The sequence below is a fragment of the Helianthus annuus genome, chromosome 14 (assembly GCF_002127325.2).
Source record: "Helianthus annuus cultivar XRQ/B chromosome 14, HanXRQr2.0-SUNRISE, whole genome shotgun sequence".
NCBI classification, from domain to species: domain Eukaryota; kingdom Viridiplantae; phylum Streptophyta; class Magnoliopsida; order Asterales; family Asteraceae; genus Helianthus; species Helianthus annuus.
The window spans coordinates 156,688,133-156,705,769 of NC_035446.2; the positions used below are offsets into that span (position 1 = coordinate 156,688,133).

The 17,637-nt window shown below is 40.1% G+C and overlaps 1 protein-coding gene across 1 annotated transcript; it reads left to right on the forward strand.

Moving 5' to 3' along the window:
• The first annotated feature begins 11,598 nt into the window (after positions 1-11,598).
• Positions 11,599-11,976, forward strand: LOC110907671. The gene has a single exon (XM_022152618.2). It carries the CDS (start codon positions 11,599-11,601, stop codon positions 11,974-11,976), a length of 378 nt encoding a protein of 125 aa, XP_022008310.2.
• Positions 11,977-17,637: the final 5,661 nt, after the last annotated feature.

Consider the following 17,637-nt stretch of genomic DNA (forward strand, 5'->3'; position numbering starts at 1 on the left):
AAAATTCCTAGGCGAAGTTAGAATCCCATAGGACGAAAGTGAAGGATAAAGGTGTTAAAGATCATGTTGCTAGCCTTGTACTTGTAGTGCCGGAATAATACGATGGTTTCTACATGTGGTTTTCCGGATTTCCATCAAGTTTAGAGTGGGTCGAAAACTTCCACAAACTTCCACAAACTTAAAAGTCGTTAATAGTAATTCTTCGTCGCTAAAGGTTTCAAACTTTGTATTTAGTAGAATTGGTTTTTCTATTCAAAAGGGGGTGGCGGCGCAACTTGTTGCCCGACTACCTGCCATTGCTTTGTAATTGCCCTTTTTCGTGTGGAATGATATAGTGAATATAATTTTACTCTCAAAAAAAAAAAAAAGTTCCTTTTAACTTTTTGTTATATTATTTCATAATCTTTATATTGTAACTTTTTTTATATTATTATAGAATAAGAAGTTTATTTGGCTAGGGAGGCTAGGAAGTGATCTTGATCATCCATTAAGTTAATCAAGGGCTAAGATTAAATCAGAGAAATTGAAAGCAAGAAAAGAGGCGCGTGAGTTTGTTCAATGGCATTCTAGTCAATCTAAGCCAATAGTTTCTCCCTCCTCCAATTCCCCCCCCCCCATTTTTTAAACGTTAATAACTCTTACATATGGCATTATTTTTTTATAAAAATTACACAAAAAAACGAGCGTTTTTTTATCTTTAAAACGAGTATACTATTGCTATATTTAAAAAAAAAACACAGTTGCGTAATACGCAATAGAAAAACCACCAGTTACGTAAAACGCAATGAAAAAAAAACCTAAAAATGACATTTTTCTAAAACGCAATGCACAAAAAACACAAAGAAATGACTTATTTGTAAAACGCAATGGCCAGAAAACACAAAGAAATGTCTTATTTCTAAAACGCAATAGCCTAAAAACTCAAAAGAAATGTACTTTCTAAAACGCAATGGACTAAAAACACATAAAAATGTGTTTTACCTAAAACGCAATGCAACAAAAACACATAAAAAAGTGTTTTACCTAAAACGCAATGCACCAAAAACACAAAGAAATGTCTTATTTGTAAAACGCAATGGCCAGAAAACACATAAAAATGTGTTTTACCTAAAACGCAATGCACAAAAAACACAAAGAAATGTCTTATTTGTAAAACGCAACGGCCAGAAAACACTTAAAAAATGACTCATTCTAAAACGCTATAGACTGAAAACACCTAAAAATGTGTTTTACCTAAAACGCAATGACTAAAAACACTTCAAATGTGTTTTACCTACAACGCAATGACTAAAAACACTTAAAAATGTGTTTTTTTCTAAAACGCAATAGCCAGGGGCTCTGCCCCTTGGACCCCGCCAGGGGCGCTGCCCGCGGACCCCCGCCATGATCGTAAAACGCAATGACTCAATCAAAAACACAGATCGTAAAAATGAAATTAAAGAATTTCTTACATAGATCGAAGTGATTTCTTCAACAATTGACGAATTTTGAATGATTGAAACACTTATCAGCGCTCGAATTGAAACGAATCGAATGATTATCTCCAAAATCACCGGAAAAAACGAGATTTTTTATGAAATTCAACTGGGTTTTCTTCAAAAAACTAAACTGAAGAACAGGTTGATCGGGTGTTTGAATCATTGATTGGTGATGAAAATCGCCCTATAATGTAGTGATTATTGAGATAGAAAGTGAAGAAATGATTGAAGATGGTGGGTTTCGAAAATGGTGGGTTTTGAAGTTACTTAGTTTTGAAAAGGAAGAAAAAAGGGTTGGATTGACTAAAATAACCTTTTTCTTTATTTTAAATGTTGTCACATGTGCTAATCCTATTGCTTCCTACACCTCCTAGGCAAAATAAACTTTCTATTTCATATTTTCCCTTATTTCATAATCTATATTGTTGGTCAGATGATTACGTCTAAAATTTTGTGTGTATGTTTTTTTTTTTTTTTCATACTTCTCTTGATAGTAAATATTCCCCAATGCTAAACATGACGATAAAAGCAATTATGAGTAATATTGTATGTGAAGCAACACTAGTTTCGTGTAAACTAATGTTAGTCCTTTTAATAATTTCACATAAACCGACATTATTAAGATGACAATAGTAGTTTACATGTGAATTTACATTAAGTTTTAACTAGGGTTATCAATCATGTCAGGTTAACGATTTAGCAAGATTGAGTTGATTGGTTGAATATGTGAATCTCAACACGATCCAACGTGTAAAAATAATATCAACCCTAAATGGTCATATTTAGAAACTTCATGTTTGTAAAGAAAAAAAAAACAATTGTGTCAATTTACTAGTGAGATAACTAAGAACGTTTGTGAGTTTTTACCTCTTCAAATGCTATAGCTTGGCCGGGGTGTTACAAGTTATGATATAGTCGATTACTAATTATTTCCAATTAATCTTTCAAACTAAAAAAACAATAAGAGTATAGAAGAAAGCGTGAGAAAAAACATAAAATTAAGTGAAATAGTGGATAGGAGAAGGTTCAAATAAAAACCAATAGTTAACGCGAAAACTCGAAAAGTAACTAAAAAAGCCTAAAAACATACCAATTTTTTTTCATACCAATTTTCGCTACTTTAGATATAAAATAAAACTTTTTTTCAAAAAAAAAATATTGTAATGCACATGTGTAATAGTACAGGTGTATGTGTACTACACATGTGAATTATTATACATATGCCTTACAATTTTTTTTAAAAAAGGTTTTTTATATACAAAAAACTAGCAATTTTTAATAAAAAAAATTGCAAAAAAAATTGGTGTGTTTTTTAGGCTTTTTAGTTACTTTACGAGTTTTCGCGTTAAAAGTGGTTTTCATTTGAAAAATCCACAAAAGTGGATATATATATTATGAATGAAGTTAACTTTTACTAATATATAGAGAAAAATAAATTGCCATTTTGCTCCCTGATGTTTGTTCACGTTTGACATTTTAGTTCAAAACTCAAATCTTTTGAATTTGGCTCTCTGTAGTTTTACTTTTATTGCTATTTTAGTTCAAAAATCAAATTACCTAATATTTGGCTAATAAAATCTTGTTATTTTGTCTTTTTTTCTCAGGGGAAAATGGTCAATCTGAATTTATTATAACATATTATTAATTCAATTAACTAAATTAAATATCCCTTTACCCTATATATATATATATATATATATATATATATATATAGCCTTAAAGTTAACCGTCGGGACTGTCTGTTAACCGTCAAACCGTTTGGCATAGCAGTTATATCATTCGGTTGACCCATTTCATAAATCGACCCATAATAATAAACTTAATACATAATACATGTTTATAATTCCAATATAAAGATCATGTTGCTAGATTTGTAGTGCCGGAATAATATTCGATTTTGTAAAATTGATAAAAATAAATCTTATGTTAATTAAGAGATATAATAAAAAGATAAAAATAAAAAAAATTGATTTTGTAAAATTGATTTAAACTTAAATAAAATTAGGTGTTACTACCCTAAAGGGGATATGGTCCCAGATCTCGCACCAACATGGCTGCGAGTGACCATTACCCTTATCAAACACCCCCACCAACAAGAACTTATTTGTGTCCGTGCGGGCACGCGCAGACACAGCGGTCGAATCCAATCTGTCAAGTGATGAGAAGACTTACCTTGTGTATGAAAATGGGTGTTGCACATAGCGATGCGGCTTAACACCGCATCCTATAGACATTGTCGTCACGACAAGGGATGTAGAGAGAACAGTCACCAAGTATGGCGATGCGGCTCCGCACCGCATCCCACAAGACGTCTATGTTAGACTAAGGAACGCGGAAACAACCACGGTTACCGCATATAGCGATGCGGCCTGGCACCGCATCCTACTGATGATGCAAGTGAGACTGACACCTTGACTAAGGTAGCCAAAATAGCAAGTGGCACTGCCAACAGTCATCTGTCAGCCCATATGTAAACGACACTGGCGCACAAACTGACACCACAGTAGGACGTGGCATCACCACCGTAACCGACAAGCATGACACACCTGCAAGCGGCTGTGCGTCGTCAGTCTAGCCACTCAATTACCCTCCTTCACTCCTCGGCTATAAATACCCATCTCAGACCAGGTTTGAGGTATCTCTTCTCGACTCTCCCACTGCTACTACTATCACACACTTTGCTTCACAAGCAAATTACTGATTCTCACGTCGAACAGTGGTAACAAGGAACACCCCCACCCCATCCTCCTTGTTACGAGTCACGGTTTGTTTTCCTTGTGCAGGAGATAGACTAGTGGACGATCCAGCCATCGATACTCGAAAAGAATGGATTAACCCTACTTGACGAGACCAGTGAATTAACCTCTCTTGGTTAACCACTGTTTCATCATACCCAAAGGTGTTACATTGGTAATATTAAAAAATGGAAGGGTATTTTAGTTATTATATTGATAATTTTGGTGTTAGTACCTAAAGGTGTTACAAAATTGAAACCATAAAACATAAACCTGTTAAAAAAAGTTAGTACTCAAAGATAAAACTGGGAATTAACTCTACATAGAAACAGATATTCATTAATAGTTAAATAACTAGTTTTCTACTATAGGAGTACAACGATGTCACTCATGAGAACATTTTGATTTTCATTGTAATATTGCATTAGCCAAAATGAAGTTATAAACAAAACATATTTATAAAAGCTGAAATTATTTTTGTCTATTTTACGATTTATATTTCATCAAATGTGTATCTAGTTCTCATGTCACAAAGTTCTTACTTATCCCTATAAAACAAAAGTTATAATAAGTTTTTTTTTTAATAGAACTTTATTAAAACACACATTCATTTAAATGGGCAAAAGGCCAATACAACACAAAACCCTCGACCCAAACGGGCATAGTGCCAAATTACAACATACACATAGAATATTTACATAAGTCCTTCAACTAATATCTATACATGCTGATCTATTTTTATACCATCCAAAACCTTTCGATTTAATCTCAATCAAAATATCATGCGGACTTCTCCTGATCTGATTGAAAAGTAACTCGTTCTTGCTTTTCCAGATACACCAACACGAAATAATAACCAACCCTCGTATAATCTTCTTCATTTTTCCCCTGATTTACATTATGAATACCCATGAGATCTTTGAAATCGAAAGCAAAGATCGGAGGAATGTTGCACCAAGCACGCACTGAAAGCCGCCCACACCCAAATAGCCACCGAACAAGTTGTAAACAAATGATCCACCGTTTCCTCATACTCGTCACAGAAGAGGCACATAACCGAAGAAATAACCCCGTTCCTTCTACTCAGATTGACTTTGGTTGCTAGTCTATATAGATTACCTTACCAAACCGTAACGTTACATTTTTTTGGAACCCATTTGCTCCACTCGAAATTAGGAAGCTCGAAATTAGGAAGCTGATTACTTCCCATATCTGAAATTAGTCTTTTTCACGGAATTCACTGAGAACCCATCCTGACTGTCCACGTTCTAAAGCCATTCGTCTTTTTATTTGACAATCTCACCAAGTTGATAACTTCTTGACACTCCTGCCATTCCTTTCGTTCAGTATCAGACTTTGGTTGTCTAACCCAACTCCACGAAGTCACCATTTCCTTGATGCGACCATCTTTCCACGAAAGAAATATCACCCACCCAATTGTCTAACCAAAAACGAATATCAGCCCCGTTCCCCACTTTACCCAGAATCACCTGATTTATACCTTTCCCGTTAAGTTTCATTTTGGAAATTAGTTTCACAATGTTATTCCAACAACCCGCATAATAACCGTTTAATGGAAGAAAACCTCTTTGGTTATTTTTACTATGACAAGCTTCCACCACTTTCCTCCACAAATTATGATTTATGCTCTATGGGTCTGTTTGGTATGGGGTAATGGAATGGACCGAGGAATGGAATGGACGAGCTAATAGAATGGGTGAGGAAATGGAATTGATCATTACCATTCCATGTCTTGTGTGGTTACCATGTGTGAATGGAATGAACAATTACTTTTTGTTGTTTGGTATGCGAAAAAAGACGAATGAATAAAATCAGATGGCGGTAGTCACTATCAGTGATGGGCAATGATGGTGTGTGATGCTAGGTGTCAGTTGCAGCGGTGGTGGTGGGTGGAGACGACAACGATGGTGGTGGTGGTGGATGACGGTGGAAGTAGGTGGCGATGGTGGTGGCGGGGTGGTAGCAGGGGCGACGGTGGTCATAGGTGGTAACGGTGGGGGCGGTGGGTGGTGGCGGCGGTGATCGAAGGTGGTTGTGGCAATGGTGGCAGCGATGATCGGAGGTGGCAGTGGCGACGGTGGGTGGCGGTGAGGACGGAGGTGGGTGACGGCGATAGGTGGTGGCAACGGCGGTAGGTGGTGGCAGCGGCGGTGGCGGGTGGTGGCGGAGGTGGTAACGGCGGTGGATGACGGTGGTGGTGGTAGTGGTGGGTGGTGGGTTGTAGTGTTGTTAATGAAGGGTGAAGAGGGAATGGATTGGCGAAAAACCAAGTTGACTATTAATTCAAATCACTATATTAAAACTTGCATCCTCATCTTATGACTCGAAAGACGATTAGGGTGAGCTAGGTTATTAGCTAATTATTGGTGGGTAGATTGGGTAACCGATAGCCCGGGCTCGTTTACTTGCATCTTATGTTTATTATTACATTCAGGGTTGGGGAATTGGGGAAGATAATGTTTTTATATATGTAATATTTAATAATGAACATTTTAAATAAAAGAACGAAATGACCAGAATACCCTTTAGTGGATAGACATACCTGAAATTTTTAACTTAGTTAGTGTTAAAGGACGGAAGGAGTAATACGTTTTCAAAATAAAGGATTGTGATAGTAATTATTGAAGTTAAATGTTATTCATTGCAACCCGCTACAAACATAAGTGTAATTTAACCTAGGAGTTTTCTAGTGCCAAAAGCCCTACTTATGTGAAACGCTAACCTCGCGCTTTGCAAATTGGCTTTAAGAGCCTAATCGCCTTATTGTCACTTTAAAGGTCTTTATTTAATCCGGACACACAAGCGATACAAACTTGATAGTTTGCTATTGATGTATAAAAATTTATACATCTTTTAAACGTCAAATACGCCCCGTTTATGCGAAAACTCTTTGTATTTTCATTGATTTTGGTACTCATTTGAGTTGTTTGTGAAAATACAGGTCCGGGCTTCGGCCCGGTGATGAAACGGAGGCTTTTGGAGCAAAATGGAGCGAAAATGGTGCATTCCAGCAAACTGCCAGATATGGCACTACCGTGCCAAACACTGACACGACCGTGCCAGGCCTTTCGACAGCGGCACTCTCAGCCAGCACTAGCATCCAGCAACAACACCATCAAAATTCACGGGAGCACGACCGTGCCAACCACTGGCACGACCGTGCCAGGTCAATTTCAGCTCCTGATCAGCTCATTTCCGAGATCGACCCAGTTGTTACCGAGCACTATCGGCTCGCACGACCAGACTATACCCGAGCACGGTCGTGCGACCTCGGGAACTTTTGAGCGTGATTTTTCCCAAAATGGTAGCATACTTGGTCAACATTCGAGAAAGTGAGTCTAACACTTGCCAAGCACGACCGTGCCAAAAGGTGGCATGGTAGTGCCAAACGCCCAGAGTTTAAAACCGAGTTCTAAGCTCATTTGCTAGGGAGTTGGAGCATTTTGGTGACTTTTTCTCTCAAGAATCTGGTCTTGTAAGCTTGTTGGAGCCAAGAGTAAGCCTTGAAGAGGACTAAATCACTTGAAGATCTACTCAAACACCATTTTAATCTTGTCTTTAACTTGGTTAGCTTACTACATTAAGAACAATTTATGTTTCTTTGCATTTGATTTGGTAGCCATGAGCCTTATGGGCTAAACATTTGAGTTGTCTAAACTTTGTTGAAGCTAATGAATATGTGATAACATGGAAGTAGATGTGATGATTGTTCTTGTTAATTTTCATGTTGACATTTAATCTTGTTCTTGGAGTTCTTGTACATGCTTAAAGTTCTTGTTCTTGAATGTTTGCTCATAAGTATTTACATGTTGTGTTGGGAAGGCCATGTAGAGATTATGATTATTGAATCTTGTTAACTTGTTAGTATGATTCATAGCATGAAACTACGAATGGTGATTGTTAATGTGATTGAATGATGATTTGAGCATGTGTATGAATTCTTGCATCTAGATTTGGAAAGATCAAAAGTATGTTTATATGGATTCTATAGTTTGTGTTCATGTTAGTTTGATGATTTAGGCCAAAATTGTAAGCTAGCATGACCATGCTTGTGGTTCATATCAAGAACATGATGATAGTGCCAACTACTTGAAGCCAAGTTAGGGTGATTAATGTGTTGTTCATATTGGTTTTCCCTAATTTATAGAGTTAGGAGTTTTGACAAACAAATGACTCATGATTAAAGATTAACATCAACTTAGCAAGTGAGATTAAAAGAATAATTTTTTGGTGACTAGAATGTTAATTCATTTTTAGTTTTCCTAAGAATTATACGCTAGGAAGTCTTGATTGGGGACTTAGTCAAATTTTAGAGCTTGCATCATCGCAAAACCTTCCACCTTGTTGTCATATGTTTGTTGGTGGAGACTTAATTTAGGCAACCCTTTCTTAGATATTGTTCTTTGTTAGAATTTTTAGTAGTTTATTTATTTGCATGCTAATTTAAAAAAGAAATCAACCCAATCATTTGAAAAGGCATCCACGGATTGATATCCGGTTCTTACCGATTAGCTATATTACCACCCGACGGGTACACTTGCCCTTTTGTGTGTGTAGCTAGTTTTTAGGTGAAAAACCATTTTTAAAACGAAATTTGTGTGAAGAAAAACTCAATTAAAAATCGCTCTAACAAAGCCATTTGATAAGGCTTTTTCAACTATATTTCTTTGGAATTTTTTTTTTTTTGATAACCCATGCTTTGGAGAGAACTAAGTACGTCTACTTAGCTAAAAACTATTGATCATGAGTGATATAACAACTAAGAAGAACCTATACAAAAGCTACAAGTTAATCATTAACCGAACCGGGCTTCCAACCAAAAATGGGTTAAAAATATAAAAGGCTAATTGGGCTAAGTGGCTAATGTTTTGGGGTTTTCAAGAAACGAACGGGAAAGGCTCAAATTGGTTTAACTAGGGGAATAATTTGGGTAGGGAGGTGAATGAAAATGGCTAAAATGAAAAGGTTTCCTAATGCCTCAATCATTTCTATACTTGTATTTTCGCTTTGTGACCTCGAAATGTATATCTAACACAAGTTCTAAATCGCAATACTTATCCGGCACACTAAATCTTTGCCCGCAAAAACATGAGCAAAAATAATTCTAAAGCTATAAGGCTAAAAAATAACTCACGGAAACGGGCGTATTGGGTAAATATGCAAGGCAAACAAGTAGGTCAATCGCTTGATTTCTCATGCTCAATTTTATACAAAAAACATATTACTTGACGATTTTCCTTACACGAGCGAAGCCCCCTTTTTGTGCTAACCCAATTTATTTATCAAAAAATTTTGATGCTTATTTCGGTACTTATGTTGATTTGATTTATATGCCACAAAAATTATTAAAAGAGAGCTTTGCATTATTATTATTATTAGTTTTATTTTGACAACAAAGCTCAAGCGATAGACCACCTCCCCACACTTGAATTGTACATCGCCCTCGATGTACAACAAAAAATTGAATAAGCAAAAGAATTGCGAATTCAATACAAATAAAGGAAGGCGAGAACACGAAAACTCCCCTGAAACATGAAGCTAGAAGCGGAACAAGATGAAGCAACTAGAAGCATCCACAACGAACTACCAAGCCTTTCACCAAGCCAACACCTCTTTGTTTATTCAACCAAATTTGAACCAACACTGCACATGTAGCAAACAAGAGCAAATACATAAGAAGAATACCCAACCCATTTTTCCCTTGCCTTTGTTTATTAAATTAACCCACTAACTAAAACAATAAAAACTAACCACCTACGACGGAGGGGTGTACGTACGATGGAAAATAGCACACCCCATGAAAAACACGAAATAGTAATAAAAAAGTACGAGATGGGGAGCAGGACTAAAACCTCTCACCGGGTCCCGAAGGACCGACGTCGTCCCTGCGATCAAATCTGGATCTACGCGCAAAATACGGTGGCGGCTGTGTGTATGGATGGTTGATTGAGTTCGCGATGTGCTGCTGCGAACCAAACAGCCAATCCATGCTGCGTCAGGTCTGCTCATATATCTCCTCCATGAAGTTGCCCTGCCAGTGTTGCTCCGCGCGTATGAGACCCACATCTCGCCTCACTTCTTCTTGGTCTAATGCCAGCCCGTCCATCCGCCTCCAGAGATCCAACGATGACGGCTCGGAAGGACCATAGGCGCCATACCCACCATGCTCATAACCACCACCACCAAAGCCACCATACACGTTATCCCAATTCGGGCTATCAAACCCGTGAATCACCTGTCCAACTTGCATGTGGGGGTTCGCTCCTCCAGCGCCCCTATCCTGCCCCTGAACCGAGATATCGTGCATGTGCACATCGTGATCGCCACCATCACCATCATCACCGCCATCACCTTCCTCAACCACGGGTAGCGGGTCCCAAATTCTTCCCATTCGGTCAACAAGCTTCGGAATCCCGTTCACTTTCCTGGTCAGATGCATCGAGTTTAGCTGTTGCAAATCGAAAAGGCCGTAGTCGCAAGCTTCGGTCAGGTGGTCTAACCGAACCCGATAAAATTTGGCAAGTTTAGTTGCAAAGGCTCCTCCACAAATCCGCGACGTGGGTGTCGAACCAACGCCCCGAAATATCGATTCTGCAACGCTGACCGCTAGGTTGCAGTTTGAACCAGAGATGATGCAGCATAGGTGAAAGAGGTCACGGGTGGTGATGTTCCCTGTGCTATCACCCCGACCTCCGATCACGTGGAAAATGGCTCGCTCGATGACTCTATTGAGCGGGTCAAGTATACATGTAGCCTTGGCTCTACGAGGGTCCCAAATCCGACCCGGCACAGTGATCTCCTCCCAAAAGGCTGCCTTGCTTGTGTCTGGCTCCCAATCTTGCAGGCTCTCATGAAACAGTTCCGAGTCTATTTCATCGTCATCGTATAACCCCAACACCGTCCCGAATCGACATATAGATTGGTGATGCCATTTCCTCCCCAACCGGTATTTAACACCAACATTTTTGTCATAGACATCCGGACATGGGAAGGTGAATCGGAAGGATGCGAAAAACTCGATAACTAGCTCCACGTATTGAGGTTCCGCGATCTCAAAAAGACAGGACCACGGGGGAGTCATCAGATCATTGAACCTCTCGGACTGTACGAGCAGGTCCAAATCCACCATCTGCAGCCTCCTCATGGGCTCAATAAGGTGCCGACGGGCCCACAACCTCTCCACTTTCGGGATACAATACCCTTCCCTGACATTGTTTGAAAACCTCAAGTAGGGGTGATCCATCTGCAAAATTGAGATAAGATTAATCAGCAGCTAAAACAAACTGGGCTACGGGAAGTCTTGTCATTTTCCTGTTGAACTCGAGCACAAAGCATACTGGGCTTTGAAGACAGTTAATCTTGACATGGCTGCTGCGGGTGAGAACATGTTTGTGCAGATTCACGAGATTGAGGAGCTTAGGCACGATGCGTATGAAAGCTCCAAGCTGTACAAGGAACGTACTAAGACGCTCCATGATGCCCGCTTGAAGGACAAGAAAGAATTCCGAGTGGGTGATCGTGTGTTGTTGTATAACTCACGTCTCAAGTTGTTTTCTGCCAAGCTTAAATCTCGATGGTCGGGTCCCTACACTGTGCGGTCAGTGTTTCCTTACGGGACCGTGGAGATAGGCCATGAGGATGGCCAGTTGTTTAAAGTCAACGGGCATAGGTTAAAGGCTTATGTTGGAGGGTCCGTTGATCCGAGTGAGGAGGTTGTTACCCTCCACCCCAAGAACAAATGATTTCGGGGTGGTGAGTCTAGCTGAAAACTCGTAAATAAACTTAGCATGTTTTGTGTTTATTATTTTGTTATTATTTTTGTGTGTGGTTGTCTTTTTATTTTTCAGGTTGCGGTTCGTTCTGGTCGCGAGGGATGTTAGAGCTTGTTGCCGGCTCTAAGGTATGTTAGTTTGGTTCTATTTCTTAGTAGGAGATGGTTCGTGAGTGCCCCGGGTTCAAGTAGTTTATCTAAGGAGATGTCCATTTTCTACACCCTCAAAAAAAATTAAATTAAATTAAAATTCGAAATTAAAAGCACTATCACCAAAGTCTGGCACCACCAGACAACATTGCAGATCAATAATAGAACCCTTGAATAAAACCAACCACCACCACCATTTCTTCATAATTCCTCCATCTTCTTCCTTGAACCCACTCCAAGCACTCACGAATCCTCTGCATCTCCTAGCTTCCTCCAAGAAATTCTTGCATCCCAACATCATTCCAGGTACGGATTCATCATTTTTCTAGTTAGATTCATGTGTTTTGATGTTATGTTTTTCATAGTTAGTTCTTTAGGTATTTAGGGCTTGGTCTAAATCACCCGATTCAAGCCCGTTTTTTGTGATTTTTGTGTTGATTTGAACCACAATGGACCGATTTACAAAACCCCTAAGCAAAAAGTTGAAATAATCGGGGTTTCAGGGGTGATTTGAGCGATTTTCCGGGGCTGGGTTCCGTCAGACACGAGGGTGCTGTATCGACGCACGATCGTGATCTTTAAAAAATCATCAAATCTACATAAATTTGCCCAGATCGTCAACGTCGCACGACCGTGCCAGGCTACGGCACGATCGTGCTTCTCGAATAATCGCTCAAATCGCTGAAATCTGTTCCCGGAGATCGGTCCGGCACGAGGGTGCCATATGGTGGCACGACAGTGCTTCACCAAATTGTTGGTTCAAATCCGAGCCGTTTACTGCCGAGCACGATGGTGCCGTAGGATGGCACGGTCGTGCTCCTGGGAATAAAAACACAGACTTCATAATTTCCTAGAAAATCTTCATAAACTCATTGATTTGCAGGTCTCGCACGGTAGGGCCATATGATGGCACGACCGTGCCATATTGTCCAGTCCCGAAATTTTTGTTTGTTTGTTTTAGCTGCTGATTAATCTTATCTCAATTTTGCAAATGGATCACCCCTACTTGAGGTTTTCAAACAATGCCAGGTAAGGGTATTGTATCCCGAAAGTGGAGAGGTTGTGGGCCCGTCGGCACCTTATTGAGCCCATGAGGAGGCTGCAGATGGTGGATTTGGACCTGCTCGTACAGTCCGAGAGGTTCAATGATCTGATGACTCCCCCGTGGTCCCGTCTTTTTAAGATCGCGGAACCTCAATACGTGGAGCTAGTTATCGAGTTTTTCGCATCCTTCCGATTCACCTTCCCATGTCCGGATGTCTATGACAAAAATGTTGGTGTTAAATACCGGTTGGGGAGGAAATGGCATCACCAATCAATATTTCGATTCGGGACGGTGTTGGGGTTATACGAAGACGATGAAATAGACTCGGAACTGTTTCATGGGAGCCTGCAAGATTGGGAGCCAGACACAAGCAAGGCAGCCTTTTGGGAGGAGATCACTGTGTCGGGTCGGATTTGGGACCCTCGTAGAGCCAAGGCTACATGGATACTTGACCCGCTTCATAGAGTCATCGAGCGCGCCATTTTCCACGTGATCGGAGGTCGGGGTGATAGCACAGGGAACATCACCACCCGTGACCTGTTTCACCTATACTGCATCATCTCTGGTTCAAACTGCAACCTAGCGGTCAGCGTTGCAGAATCGATATTTCGAGGCGTTGGTTCGACACCCACGTCGCAGATTTGTGGAGTAGCCTTTGCAACTAAACTTGCCAAATTTTATTGGGTTCGGTTAGACCACCTGACCGAAGCTTGCGACTACGGCCTTCTCGATTTGCAACAGCTAAACTCGATTCATCTGACCAGGAAAGTGAACGGGATTCCGAAGCTTGTTGACCGAATGGGAAGAATTCGGGACCCGCTACCCGTGGTTGAGGAAGGTGATGGCGGTGATGATGGTGATGGTGGTGATGGTGGTGATCACGATGTGCACATGCACGATATCCCGGTTTAGGGGCAGGATGGGGGCGCTAGAGGAGCGAACCCCCACATGTAGGTTGGACAGGTGATTCACGGGTTTGATAGCCCGAATTGGGATAACGTGTATAGTGGCTTTGGTGGTGGAGGTTATGAGCATGGTGGGTATGGCGCCTATGGTCCTTCCGAGCCGTCATCGTTGGATCTCTAGAGGCGGATGGACGGGCTGGCATTAGACCAAGAAGAAGTGAGGCGAGATGTGGGTCTCATACGCGCGGAGCAACACCGGCAGGGCAACTTCATGGAGGAGATATATGAGCAGACCCGACGCAGCATGGATTGGCTGTTTGGTTCGCAGCAGCACATCGCGAACTCAATTAACCATCCATACACACAGCCGCCGCCGTATTTTGCGCGTAGATCCAGATTTGATCGCAGGGACGACGTCGGTCCTTCGGGACCCGGTGAGAGGTTTTAGTCCTGCTCCCCATCTCGTACTTTTTTATTACTATTTCGTGTTTAAGGGGTGTGCCATTTTCCATCGTATGTACACCCCTCCGTCGTAGGTGGTTAGTTTTTATTGTTTTAGTTAGTGGGTTAATATAATAAACAAAGGCAAGGGAAAAATGGGTTGGGTATTCTTCTTATGTATTTGCTCTTGTTTGCTACATGTGCAGTGTTGGTTCAAATTCGGTTGAATAAACAATGAGGTGTTGGCTTGGTGAAAGGCTTGGTAGTTCGTTGTGGATGCTCCTAGTTGCTTCATCTTGTTACGCTTCTAGCTTCATGTTTCAGGGGAGTTTTCGTGTTCCCGCCTTCCTTTATTTGTATTGAATTCGCAATTCTTTTGCTTATTCAATTTTTTGTTGTACATCGAGGGCGATGTACAATTCAAGTGTGGGGAGATGGTCTATCGCTTGAGATTTGTTGTCAAAATAAAACTAATAATAATAATAATAATGCAAAGCTCTCTTTTAATAATTTTTGTAGCATATAAATCAAATCAACATAAGTATCGATATCAATCCGTGGATGCCTTTTGAAATGATTGGGTTGATTTTTTTTTTAAACAAGCATGCAAATAAATAAACTACTAAAAATTCTAACAAAGAACAATATCTAAGAAAGGGTTGCATAAACTAAGTCTCCACCAACAAACATATGACAACAAGGTGGAAGGTTTTGTGATGATGCAAGCTCTAAAATTTGACTAAGTCCCCAATCAAGGCTTCCTAGCGTATAATTCTTAGGAAAACTAAAAATGAATTAACATTCTAGTCACCTAAAAATTATTCTTTTAATCTCACTTGCTAAGTTGATGTTAATCTTTAATCATGAGTCATTTGTTTGTCAAAACTCCTAACTCTACAAATTAGAGAAAACCAACATGAACAACACACTAATCACCCTAACTTGGCTTCAAGTAGTTGGCACTATCATCATGTTCTTGATATGAACCACAAGCATGTTCATGCTAGCTAACAATTTTGGCCTAAATCATCAAACTAACATGAACACAAACTATAGAATCCATATAAACATACTTTTGATCTTTCCAAATCTAGATGCAAGAATTCATACACATGCTCAAATCATCATTCAATCACATTAACAATCACCATTCGTAGTTTCATGCTATGAATCATACTAACAAGTTAACAAGATTCAATAATCATAATCTCTACATGGCCTTCCCAACACAACATGTAAATACTTATGAGCAAACATTCAAGAACAAGAACTTTAAGCATGTACAAGAACTCCAAGAACAAGATTAAATGTCAACATGAAAATTAACAAGAACAATCATCACATCTACTTCCATGTTATCACATATTCATTAGCTTCAACAAAGTTTAGACAACTCAAATGTTTAGCCCATAAGGCTCATGGCTACCAAATCAAATGCAAAGAAACATAAATTGTTCTTAATGTAGTAAGCTAACCAAGTTAAAGACAAGATTAAAATGGTGTTTGAGTAGATCTTCAAGTGATTTAGTCCTCTTCAAGGCTTACTCTTGGCTCCAACAAGCTTACAAGACCAGATTCTTGAGAGAAAAAGTCACCAAAATGCTCCAACTCCCTTGCAAATGAGCTTAGAACTCGTATTTAAACTCTGGGCGTTTGGCACTACTAGGGTTGTAAACGAGCCGAGTCGAGCAAAGCTAGACCCAGCTCGAGCTCGGCTCGAACTCGAATTTCAAATCGAGCTGAGATTTGAGGCTCGAGCTCGGCTCGATTAGAATTCGAGCTAGCTCGGCTCGGCTCGATCTAGCTTGAACGAACAAAGAACCGCAAAATTTATTACTTAAAAAACCCTTAAAAATGAATTTCTTCAAAGCCTAAGGGTCATAGTTGCCATATAATTTAACCATGTGGCTAAATATGCAAGTATAAATAGGTAATTCACTTTCTCCATTGTCTTTACCTTCTTTTATAGGGGAGATACTCTCTTGGTTTTTGTTTTCTAAGCGATGTGGGACAAAAAAATGAAGTATGTAAACCTTTTCGAGCCAGCTCACGAGCCGAGCCGAGCCAAGCCAAGCTCGAGCTCGGCTCGTTTACAAACCGAGCCGAGCCGAGCTGGCTCGTTTACAACCGAGCCAATTTCGAGCCGAGCTTTCTTCGAGCTTTTTTCGAGCGAGCTGCGAGCCACGAGTTTTTTGAACACCCCTAGGAACTACCATGCCACCTTTTGGCACGGTCGTGCTTGGCAAGTGTCAGACTCACTTTCTCGAATGTTGACCAACTATGCTACCATTTTCGGAAAAATCGCGCTCAAAAGTTCCTGAGGTCGCACGACCGTGCTCGGGTATAGTCTGGTCGTGCGAGCCGATAGTGCTCGGTAACAACTGGGTCGATCTCGGAAATGAGCTGATCAGGAGCTGAAATTGACCTGGCACGGTCGTGCTCCCCTGAATTTTGATGGTGTTGTTGCTGGATGCTAGTGCTGGCTGAGAGTGCCGCTGTCGGAAGGCCTGGCACAGTCGTGCCAGTGTTTGGCACGGTAGTGCCATATCTGGCAGTTTGCTGGAATGCACCATTTTCGCTCCATTTTGCTCCAAAAGCCTCCGTTTCATCACCGGGCCGAAGCCCGGACCTGTATTTTCACAAACAACTCAAATGGGTACCAAAATCAATGAAAATACAAAGAGTTTTCGCATAAACGGGGCGTATTTGACGTTTAAAAGATGTATAAATTCTTATACATCAGCTATAATATTATGAGTCGAGGTATAAGAAGGAATGTCATAGTGAATAATTTTGGAGAAAATGGTAAAAAAACCCAATTTTAGCCTCAATGACCTTGATTCAGTTTGAAGAACCACAAAAAAACACTTCAATGTATCTTATATATGGAATCCTATAATGGAGTAGTATATACCAAAGTAGATGTCAATGCTAGGAAATAAAGTGACAACAGTAGTGAACATTACTTGCATGTAATAAACTCATATGGCACTAGCTAGGATAAGAATGGAAAATCAGCGATGACAATAAATGTATTGAATTACATAATGATTCCAAAATATGAGCCCCCAGAAGAGCAACAAGACGAAGG